The following is a 12,160-nucleotide window of genomic DNA, read 5'->3' on the forward strand; positions in this document are numbered from 1 at the left end:
TCTGGCTTTAAGCTACTGGAAGAATTCAGAAAGCCATGGACAAAGGGGTTCCTGGCCTTGCCACGCCCAGGAAATACGTGCTCACAATGAGCTGGTTTGCTTCCCTAAGGACTCCCATGCTGTTTGTATTCTTAGAAATTGACTAGAGATCAGGAAATTGGCTTAAACCCCAGCGTAGTTCACTGTTGAGGTAATCTCATTTTGCTAAGTCTTGAAATAGATTCTTCCAGCCAGATTCCTTTCGACATTTAATTGGTTTGAATAAGGTATTTCCTTAGATCTTTGGTGATTTATAGGAAAAGGGTAAATCTAAAGTTTTTTTTCTGTACATGCAAACAAATACCCAGGGGCTTACTTTTCTTTAGGTCTGAATTTACTTAGGGTATTGATGTTTTGTTTGTGTTTTAGTGGAAATAGCATTGGACCAGACTTTTAGGTACACCAGATTCTATTAGTTCACCTTTTTACTTAATTATAAAGACTTGGGAAAGTTGTTTAACCCCCTGAATCACAGTTATTTCAGCTGTAAAATATAGCTAATACTCCTGTCCTGCCCATCATTGGACTGAGAGTAAACAACAGAAATAGTATAAAGGATTTGTACCAAATAGATATCAAGCACTCTTTGTTTGCTGAATTATTCTGAAGCTTTGCAATTTCCAAGAGAAGCATGGCAGAATTTTAGGGTGTCACCAGCTAGAACTTTTCTGGGAGAGAATCCATGTCTGACTAGAGGAAAAATCCATAAAGGCAACAACCTTTATCCTGTGAAGTGATTACCAGCTTGAATCACTAATATGAATGTTCAAAGAAATGCAGTAACCTGTCTGAACCGTCCTGATTTATTGATTCATTTCACTTTACTCAGTGACCAGCGGTACTGGTATCACCCTCTGTGTGTTTTCAGCTTAGTAAATCAACAGTGTACTACTGTTTACTAAGTTTCAATGGTATAACAGTTTACTGATACTCAAACCATTTCAAAAGTTAATACCTAAACGTTCTATTTTCTTTCTGTGTGCAAAGAGCGCATGGTGCCCATGATGACAGCAACCCTGGAGAATCAGACCACAAGTATTGGTGAAACCATCGAAGTTTCCTGCCCAGTGTCTGGGAATCCCCCTCCACAGGTTTCCTGGTTTAAAGATAATGAGACGCTCGTGGAAGACTCAGGTGAATAGAACATGTCTATCTCTCTTTATGCTGCAGAATTTTCCTGGAGATGTTGTCCAAATCCATATTATTATTATTTTTTAATTTGTTTGAGGTAAACAACAACGATCTAAGTGTCCCTGGTCTGACTCATTTCATAGACTCGAAATCCCAGTATTCAGAGACTTTTTTGAATTCTCCTGGAAGCCAGGTGTGATGAGTCAGCAGTTGATTGTACGGACTCTTTGGAGCTAGATAATAGCCAAGATAAAGGGCAGCATTTATATTAAAAAAAATTTTTTTCCCCTGAAAAACTACACTAGGCCACGTCATAAATAAAAGCCAAAATGTTCTTTCTCTCTTAGGGATCATACTGAAAGATGGGAACCGGAACCTAACTATCCGAAGGGTGCGGAAGGAGGATGAGGGCTTATACACCTGTCAGGCATGCAATGTTCTTGGATGTGCTAAGGTGGAGGCGTTTTTCATCATAGAAGGTCAGTGGGACTTCAGAGATACGTCAGATGGTTTTTAAAAATTAGTTTATGTCTTATACTCATACACTTGGGGTGGGAAGATAATAGTTTATTTTTAAATATTCTTTGTACTCCGTAAATGTTCTATTATAAGTATATATTATTTTAATCAGACAGCATAATTACTGTTATTTTCATTTTGTGTGCATCACATTTCTGTCCCTGCAGTTCTCATGGTGGAAAATTTTTTAGGCAGGCAGGCAGAATATCAACCTTTCCCTGATTCTTTTTTCTTTTTTTTATTTGAATGGTTCAGTGAAATTGTTATGGAATTATACTTCTATATTTATTGGGAAAATCATTAGAATTACTGCTGAGTCATGGAAATAATAAATGCTATCCAAATAGTCACAATTATGTTCATGGTTTTCACTGGACTAAAAACAATTAAGATTCATTCATGAACAATAGACCATTGCTTTGCTGAAATGAAAACTTTTGGGTTCTTATCTGAACTTGAAAGGAAACTTGTCTGTGTATGCAGGAATTATGTAAAATCAGGCATTTTCTCAGATGGGAAAGGTAGTTTGTGACAGACTATTTTATCTTTAGGAGTGTATTTCTCTTTCTCTCTCTCTCTCTCTCTCTCTCTCTCTCTCTTTTTTTTAATAACCCATCAGAGGGACGATAAAAGCATATTATGTGGGCAAAGGAATGGTATGAAGGGAAAGAAAAAAGGGTGGTGACAGGTGGAGGAACTGATGGATTTTTATGAACTCATCCTAACTTGTCTCTCAAAGTCCAAATTGTAGTCCCTTTAATCTATCAAATCTCTGTTGCCAAGTATTGCTTCTCAAAACCGTGACTTGTTTTCAAATATCTAGGCTTATTACCATTTCTTAAATTGCACTCGCAAGTAAGGATTTCAAGTGCATGAAATAGAGATTTCAAGTGACATGGTGCTTCATGTTGGGGGAAATTCTAATGGAGACATCCATGTCTATCCTTTGCTCTGCCTCACCTCGGTTAGTTGGTTGTGTCTGGTTACCAATAGCTAAGTAGGTAACATTGGCACAGGGACTAGATTTACTTCTCTCCCAAGGAAAATACTAAGAAAGGAAGAGATAAATGTTTAATTTTCCTGCTAAGTTCTCAAATGTTATTATGGCAATACTAGAGGACTGGTGCATGAAATTCATGCACAGGGTTGGGGGTGTTCCTGAGCCCAGCCTGCACACTCTCCAATCTGGGACCCCTCAAGGGATGTCCGACTTCCCTCTCACAATCCAGGACTGCTGGCTCCCAATTGCTCGCCTACCTGCCTTCCTGATTGACCCTAACCACTTCTGCCTGCCAATCTGATTGATGTCTAACTGCTCCCCTGCCAGCCTGTTTGCCCCCAATCTCCCTCCTTTGCCAGCTTGGTCACCCCCAACTGCCCTCCCTCACAGGCCTGGTTCCTCCCAATTGCCCTCCCCTACTGGCCATCTTGTGGTGGCCACCTTGTGTTCACATGGGGGCAGGATCTTTGACCACATGGGGCAGCCATCTTGTGAGTTGGAGTGATGGTCAATCTGCATATTACTCTTTTATTAGATAGGATTAATACACAAACTTATATTGACAATTGAATCTTTGAACTTTTTACCATGTATAATGAGCTTTCAAATCTCCAAGTATAAATAGAGAATTACTTGAATACATCCACCAGGGAAACACAATCTACTTCCAAACATCCTTGGTGCTTGCCTTTCAACTGTTAACTCCTATTTTGCTAACTAATTAATTACTTGTCTTTCTGCCTCCTTAGGGCTGCATGGGCCACTCACAGCTTGTGGCTGGTTTGATGCAAGCTGCCCTCATCCACTGGGGCTCGAAGTGATAATTGCTTCCTTATCACCTTTCTGCTAATCACTCTTAGCCGAAAGCATCCTCTGAGCTCAATTTCTCCCACTGTGAGCTGTCCTCTGGAGCGATGAGCTTCTGCAGCTTTCCTTGTCGACCTCTAGCTTTTTCTCTTCTCTTTCATTTCCTGAGAGTTATATATATATATAAGTTTCAGATATACAGCACAGTGATTAGACATTGATATAACTTATAAAGTGACACCATTCCTAGTTATTACAACATTATTGATTATATTCCATAGGCCATACTTTACATCCTATGACTGTTTTTATAATTGACTATTTGTATGTCTTAATATTTTCCCCCTTTTTGCCCATTTTCACCAACCTCCTCCCATCTGGCAAACATTAAAATGTTCTCTGTGAATTTATTTCTATTTTGTTTGTTCATTGTTATTCTTTCTCAAAACTATACAGATCAAAACATAGATTATCAGAGTAAAACCAGACATTTACTTTTCCCCATCAGAAGTGCTTTTCTTCTCTATAAAACATGGTCTTTTTTTCCATCAAAGTCTTCTTTCAAACACTTTCTATGGTTGTCTTTGAAGACATTGCTATTTCTACCCTTAATTATTTCAGAATTTTATTGTTGGAACTTTTCATGAGCAAAGCTTTACAAACTTTAAATTACCCATTAATAGTAGTATAAACTTCATCCAAGTTAGAGGTGTGTGACTTTTTATTCAGGATTTTTCCATGTTGGTAAGCTTGAGATCTTGCTTAAGAGTTGAGCTTTGCCATCTTATATCAAAAGGTATGAGTTTCCAGCTGTTGATGCTCATTCAATTGTGCCTTTCCAGGTGCTCAGGAAAAGACCAACTTGGAAGTCATTATTCTAGTGGGCACTGCAGTGATTGCCATGTTCTTCTGGCTACTTCTTGTCATTGTTCTACGGACTGTTAAGAGGGTAACAAAATAATTTCTCTTCCATCCCACGCATGTTGGTTTTCGTGATTAATGAAAGCTGACTAGGGCTCTCGGAGTTGCTTCTTCCCATTGTTAGCGGCTCAGTGGGCACAGTTTATTTCAATACAATAGCATCTTGCCCACTTTCTTTTGGCTGAACCACTGGGCTTTAATTGATAGAAACCACTAGAGGAGAAAAGGGCTTGGACTGTCTAGTGTAATTAAAATGTAATAACTTAATTCTGAGCTCATTTGGAAGTTGAGAGGACACTGGAAACAGGATTATAATAGGACTACTTTCAAACCCTGTGAGTTTTATTTAAAAATGAGAACTCTATCAAAACAATAACAAGCACACAAAACAACAGCCAAACAAGAGTATGTGTGGCTGAAAGGAGTAATGCTTTCCAGGCCAATGGAGGGGAACTGAAGACAGGCTACTTGTCCATCGTCATGGATCCAGACGAACTTCCCTTGGATGAACACTGTGAACGCCTGCCTTATGATGCCAGCAAATGGGAATTCCCCAGAGACCGGCTGAAACTAGGTATGCTTTCAAGATATATTAATTTAATACTGGATTTATTAAGCCATCTTGTCTTTCTTTAGGATGCTAACAAATCTAGTCTTTGCAAATGTTGGATTCTATGTAATTCAGAAATATTCATTTCATTGCTTGAATTTGAATAATTACCCTTTTAGTGACTTAGAAGTAGGGTTCTTTATAATCATCCAAAGCAGGATATTTGGAGAGTGAAGGGGATAAAAACTGAATAATAAAACCAGGACAAGGAGTAAAGTGGACTGTTCATGCTAAACTGGAATGTATAGTCCCTGTGCCTAGTTAGGAATCTCTGCATATCCCTTTGGTGGTGTAATAGCCCAGGTCTGTTTTGCTGTTGCTGTCACTGCTGACTATAGGTAAGCCTCTTGGACGTGGTGCCTTTGGCCAAGTGATTGAAGCAGATGCCTTTGGAATTGACAAGACAGCGACGTGCAAGACAGTGGCTGTCAAAATGTTGAAAGGTAAAAGCAAAATTATACGGTGATGTAACCCTCTATTTGTTTGATTTGGTCTTTACACATGACGGGAAGGCCTATATCAGTGGCTCTATGGTTAGGTGGACCCACTAGCCAAGCATGCAGTCAACTTATTTACCTTTGTGAAATTTGGAAATAAAGTTCCTCTGTGATAGCTTCATGCCAGGGTACTTGGTCAGGGAGGCAAAGTGAGGGATGAGTTTCAGCAACCCCCCTCCCCACCTTACCTGCGAGTCCTTGTGCAAGACACAGCTTGCACAACTGTACTGCGTGAGTGGCCTGGCTATGGGGGAAAAAACACCTTGGCTACATAAAAATTGTTTCTTGCTTTATTATAATGCATTAGTAAGGTAATTATAGGCAATCAGAACATGAAAATAAATTTGATATAATAAATAAAAATATTAGAGTACAAAAACAGCAAGCTCCTTAGAATTGGAATATGTTAAATATTCTGCATATAAAAGATAATATAAAAAAATAGGGATGGTGTGCTAGGATAAAAGGATTATGGGTGATATATAAAAAGTTAAAAGCTTTGTGAACAATTGTTACTCCTAATAGTAATGGACTTCTGGTCTTGCCATTTTAATTTGGGGAGGTGATGCATACAAAACCCTTTGCTCCAGTTGTGATGTGCTTTTATTGATGGAGATAATCTACCTACCCTCTGTCAATAGGTCTTGATGGCATGTCTGAGCCATCTCTCTTTCCTTTTGCCTATTCTCTCTTTTGGCCAAAGGGATATGTGATTTTGAGGTGGCTTATCAGGACCTGCGGTGTGGACCATGTCTGTGAATTACAGGGAAGCGTACTGGTTGGTGCTGGATCAAACTTACAGTCCTAGCCTCATCAGCCTCGTGTGCCAACTGGCCTTGCCAGCTGGCCCTTGTTAAGTTTCCTGCTCAGCACAGATTGGCGGGAACTTCAGCATAGCCCCGAACACATGAGGATATTTAATCCATGGTATTGCTTCCTTACGAGGAAGCACGAAATAATCAGGCCCCAAGAAGCATAGTAAAACTGGTATATGAAAATCCAATTTTACAAAGCAAGAAAATCTGGGCACAATTCCATTTGCAGATGTATTCTCCACTTTGCAAAAGAGTTCACAATGGGTTCCTTTAAATATCAAACATTCTGAGTGCACTTAAAGGAAGAATTTTTTATTTAAGAATTTAAAAAAAAAATATTTTTATTTATCTATTAATTATTTATTTATTGTTTGAAGCATTACAAATAATAGTACATGAATCCCTTTTTCCCCCTTGACCTCTCCCCAGTATATGCCTTCACCTGTCTTCACCCCCACCCCCCAGTGTCTTATATCCATTGGTTATGTTCATATGCATGCATATAAGTCCTTCAGTTGATCTCTTACAGCCCCCACCTCCTAACCTCCCCTGCCTTCCTGCCATAGTTTGATGTAGTCTGTTCAATGGTTCTTTACTCTATAACTATTTTCCCCATTTTTTTTCTTTAAAAAATCTTGCAATTGAAGACTAGAAATAAACATAATAACAAAAAAAGTTTGAGTCCCAATTTCAAAGTCCAATAGTTCAGAGACCCAGTTTCAATGTCAAGGAAGAATTTGATTTGGAATTATAAAATATAATTTATACTTGACTTTCAGGGGAATGCACTAGTTTGCAAATAGGGCTACAGTTGTATCATTGCTGGAAGGAAAGTTGCAGAGCTTCTTAATCTTCCCACGGTAGTGCCCACACTTCTGATTTCCCTCTTCCCCCTGTATTTGTAGAAGGAGCAACACACAGTGAACACCGAGCCCTCATGTCTGAACTCAAGATCCTCATTCATATTGGCCATCATCTCAATGTGGTCAATCTTCTAGGCGCCTGTACCAAGCCAGGAGGTGAGTATCTGTGGACGGTTCTGGTTTGCCCAATTTGGGCATATGCATCTCTGCTGGTCTTTGAGGGAACCACTCAACTCTCATGGCCTTGATTTCCATATAAATATATTTCATGGAGGTTAAGTGGGTGCTATAAATAATTCTGGATCTTCCTACAAATTAAAAAATGTCACATAACTATAATGCAGTTTGCTACTTGTGCAATAGGTGTTCAGATCAGAAAAAGAAACTTCCCTCCAAAATTAAAAACAAAGGACCTTAACAGTAGTTTCCCCTAAAATGAAGTCATCTTAGGTGATTGTATAGAAAAGCAAGTGGGTGGGTTTTTATTTTTTTATTTTTGTCAGTCTTGTGGAATTGCCTTTTGGAAAAAGCAAAGCTACAATATAAGGGGATTGTGATCAGCTGATTCCTATGATCCTATCCCCAGTGAAAAGTTGCAGCATTTCTATGATATTTTCTGATTCAAAAAATATGCTAAACACTTAGTGAGAAACATGAGTGAGAAACATTTTTCTTTCTTGACATTTTGTGCTGTTTACAGGCCCACTCATGGTGATTGTGGAATTCTGCAAGTTTGGGAACCTATCAACTTACTTAAGGAGCAAGAGAAATGAATTTGTCCCCTACAAGGTATGTCATTTCCTAACTCAACTCTGGCTATAGTGTAAAATGGAGGAAAATTCAGAGTGGTACAGATTCATTTTTTTTGGTTAAAATTCTATGAAAAACTTGTGAGGAATCTTCTTGAATTACCTCTTGGGTGTTATAACCTCCTTTTTTATCTTCTGGGGGCTGTGATCTTCTCATGTTTTATTTTTGTGACTTTAATCTACTGACCCTTTATAGATGGGGCCTGAGGAAGGGAGAAGGTGGGTGTAATTACAGATAGGGACAGCTCTGGATTAGTCTCTCTCTCTCTCTCCCCTATTTGACCCTAGTGAGTGGAAATCCCTCTATAAAGAGCACTCTAATATTAGAAGTGTGTCTGATTGAAACTTGAAATGAGGCATTTAGCTCTGTGAGCTAAAAAGAAAGAGCTAGACTTTGTGGATGAAAATCTATTCTATAGAACACTTGTCTAAAATTTTAGCCTGGAAACTTCATAATTTTGACATTGATGTCATTCTGGTCTGCTTTTTAATAGTTACAATTGTTTCCAAAGCTTACTACATTTTAGAGATCCCTTTTATAGTCAAGGAGTTTGTTCATGTGGGTGTGCTTTTTTTTTTTTTTACAGACCAAAGGGACACGATACCGTCCAGGAAAAGAATACGTTGGGGAAATAACCATGGATCCTAAACGCCGCTTGGACAGTATCACCAGCAGCCAGAGCTCAGCCAGCTCTGGATTTGTTGAGGAGAAGTCCCTCAGTGATGTGGAGGAGGAGGAAGGTACCAGCCATTGCTTTCTCCACCCTTCACTCATGCTCTTGTAAGAACAGGCAAGGTGACAGGGTGTGACGAGAAATTCTGCCAAGGGAAAAGTCCAATACTAACCCAATGTTTGAATTTCTAGACTGGCTCCAGTTAGTCTCCCAAAGGTGAAGTGTGGGAGTCTAAATAAGCAGCAGGCGAGGCTGTAAGACAAAGCCTGGCTAGCCTGAGAAATCTCAGTCCCCAGGAGAACTAAGCAGTGGGCAACTGTCAAACCAATGCCCTTCAAATATTGGCAGGAGAGACTCAGAGCTATGTTCTGGAAGGGCAAAGGAGGCTCTCTTGTGGCTGAGGAGCCTCCCTGTTGCCCAAAGCAGTTCAGCCCCACACTGATGACTTCACCAGCACAGCAGAGGTCCCGCTAGTTTTACCCAACCTTCTCCAAGGCAGTGTAAGGGCCATCTGTTGTTTCTACGCCACCCTTCCTTTCATCCAGTCTTCCTCAGAAAACTCTTGGTAAATATATCTTTATCCAATTATGCTTCCTAGGATATCGTAGGGCTCTTTCTGAGTGGTGCTGTGTTCCCAGCTGCACTTCCGGGACTTTTTCTGACTCCAGGATACACCATATATCTTCTTCCCTCAGAAGGAGCAGAGGGAGCTCCATGGATGTAGAGATAGGGCTTCCTGACATCTGCCTCCTCCTGAGGCATGAGCTTTAAATAACCTAGTCATGAAATAGTGGGAGACACTCACCATTTCCCTTGACCTGAGGCCATAGGTAGTACTGAAATCCAACTTCTTTCCCGTAGAAGCCTAGCAGGCAGTGTGAAGCTGGAAGGTGGTCTACAATAGAAGAGTATGGGATGGTTGTCCAGACCTCACGTAACTGGACCCACCCTGAGTGGAGCCATCTCTGCCCTATCCTTCTCTCTCACAACATGGTAGCCAGTGAGATGGAAGCCCAAGGCATTGAGGTAGTAAACTGGAATAGAAAGAGTGTAGGATTTTCCCTCCATTTCTTCATTTGGAAAATGAAGGATTTTCACTAACCATTCATAGACAGCTCTTTAGGTCTAAGGGTAAAAAGTCATTGAGAAAATGGTTTCAAGCCCTTTTAATACTTACAAGGTTATTACAGTTGATTTTGCATTTACTTTGGTAATTGTCTTCAGGAAAGTAGCCATGTCTTATCTTATCTGATGAAAGTTAAGAGATGTTGAAACACCCATTAATGTCTTAGGGTTTATTTGTACCAGCTGCACGGATGTAAATACCACCAATTTACGTAAATTTGTCCTTTGTCTTCACGTTCCTATCATCTTTCATTTATATCCTTGAAGGAAGAAAGCATCCTTTAGGCTAGGTTTATTGTGTTTACAGCACTTTCTCATATTGAAAGTGAGAGAAGTCAATATATTTCTGGTATTTTTAGTTATCCGTTGTAGATTATAATTTGACCTTTGTTCTTTGTCCCAGGACAAAGCCTGGAGAGAAAAGATTCAGTGACCCTGAATATTGTTGTTTTATTTTTAGAGTTCTTGATATGAAACTATTGTTTACCCCTCTGGGTACATGAAAAAAAAAAACACACACAACAGTTTAGAACAGTACACTTGAAAAAGTCCTCTTTCACCCTGTTATCTGTGCCAATTTCACCTCTATTCTGTCTCCTGGATTTGCTGGTTCAATTTGGCTGAAATGGAAAAACTATTTTTGCTAAGGGGTATGATGAAGGCCAATAATACTGGCATTCAGCAAATTTACAGAAGAAAGAGGCAATTTCTTTCTTCTTGTATTTCCCGAAATTTAACTCCCAAGTTATAAGATGAAGATTACTCTAACAGACTTATAAACAAATACCTTCTGGTGGAAATACTGATCTCTGTCTCCTGCACCTCCTGACAGTTTCTGAAGATATGTACAAGAACTTCCTGACCTTGGAGCACCTCATCTGTTACAGTTTCCAAGTGGCTAAGGGCATGGAGTTTTTGGCATCTCGGAAGGTAAGACAACTCAAGGGGTAACAGAGTGCCTCGTCAGTTCATAGATTTGGAACTAAGACCTCCAGTGCCAGGCATTGCTGTCTGTTTGGGACTGTAATTCATTTACTACTCCCGGGACTATTAAGAGACTCTATTGCTGAGCCCCCCCCTCCCCCTTTTTTAAGGGCATATAGAAATTTTACAAAATTAATTTATGTGATTTTCGAGCCTCTGATTATTGAGCATCTCCAAAGTGCAAGCAGTCTTCTAAGCACTAAGGATACTCTGTCTGAACAAGTAGGCAAAACCTCCTAGCTTCATGGAGTTTGCATTCTCACGGGTGGAGCAAACAGTAAATATCGCCAGGTAAAATACATAGTAAGTCAGGTGGGGGTAAGTGCTATGGGGAAGAATAAGTGGGAAGGTTATGGAGTGTGCAGGAGTGGCATATTTGTGTGCACGTGCTCTTATGTTTGTGTACATCAATTTTAAACGAAGTGGCCAAGGAAGGCTTTATATGTATTTGAGCAATGACCTGGAAGAGGTGAGGGACTGAGCCTTGAAGATATGTTTATTTTTAATTTATTTTACATTCATCACCATCCATCAAAAAAGTATTTGTGAGTAGTATAATTAGAAACCAGGAAGGACAGGCTTCAGATGAGGGAGATTAAAAGAGCTAAAATTAGAAAAGTAGGCCAAACAAAGGCGGAGGTGGGGACGTGACAAGTTACAAATATTCCAAAAGTTGTAAACACCAGGGAGGGAGCAAGGCTGGCTGAAGTCACCTCTCTGGAAAAAAGGTACAATGGCTGGTTTGACATTAAACAAAAAAAAAAAAGTTCAAATTAAGTGTCAAGAAAAATTGTTGGTTGGCAAAATCCATTTGCTGCAGCAGCCTCCTGGGAGAAGAAAGACTAAATTTGGGGGGTTTTGGTTTGTTTATTTGCTTTTTGTTTTTTCTAAATTAGAGTACTCTTCCCAATCCATTTATTTTTCTGAAATTTAAAGGTCCTGACAGCTTCCAGAGCTTCAGGATCTCAGATTATATCTATGGGGAGCTCTTGTCTTCCCTCCCACAGGGAAGGAAGAGAAGAGGGTCTTACATGGTTTTCCCAAAGATGAAGGTCCTTTGCCCTTCTGGTTTGTTAAAAATTACTTTTTTTTTTAAGGCCAGAGCCTGCCATTTAGTCAGGGCTCCTTTCAGGGACTGGGCAGGGAATGGGGAGGAGGGAGATCCCTTAGCTTCCCTTGCATCTCCCCAGTGATTTATTGGACATCACTTGGCTAAAAAAGGACGCTCTTAAGTGCGAAAGAAAGTAGGCAGGGCTGTCTGTTTTTTGGAATCTCCTGTTGCTCAGTCATGCTAGATGATGTGCTTTTAAATATGCCTCATTCTGAGGGAAGTACTACGCTGGTGTGAGGTGTGAGGCGCAGGGTG

The 12,160-nt window shown here is 39.9% G+C and overlaps 1 protein-coding gene across 1 annotated transcript in view; it reads left to right on the forward strand.

Annotated features, from left to right (window-relative positions):
• KDR (kinase insert domain receptor) overlaps positions 1–12,160 on the forward strand; it is a 45,462-nt gene that overhangs the window by 19,923 nt on the left and 13,379 nt on the right. Inside the window, exons 14-22 of the mRNA XM_084899783.1 lie at positions 1,027–1,173; positions 1,518–1,649; positions 4,339–4,445; positions 4,856–4,991; positions 5,366–5,470; positions 7,245–7,358; positions 7,903–7,991; positions 8,599–8,752; positions 10,643–10,740. Of these exons, the coding sequence (XP_084755909.1) occupies positions 1,027–1,173; positions 1,518–1,649; positions 4,339–4,445; positions 4,856–4,991; positions 5,366–5,470; positions 7,245–7,358; positions 7,903–7,991; positions 8,599–8,752; positions 10,643–10,740 (1,082 nt within the window). The remainder of the gene's footprint in view (positions 1–1,026; positions 1,174–1,517; positions 1,650–4,338; positions 4,446–4,855; positions 4,992–5,365; positions 5,471–7,244; positions 7,359–7,902; positions 7,992–8,598; positions 8,753–10,642; positions 10,741–12,160) is intronic.

This window comes from Pipistrellus hanaki (genome assembly GCF_964339955.1).
Source record: "Pipistrellus hanaki genome assembly, chromosome: 1".
NCBI classification, from domain to species: Eukaryota; Metazoa; Chordata; class Mammalia; order Chiroptera; family Vespertilionidae; genus Pipistrellus; species Pipistrellus hanaki.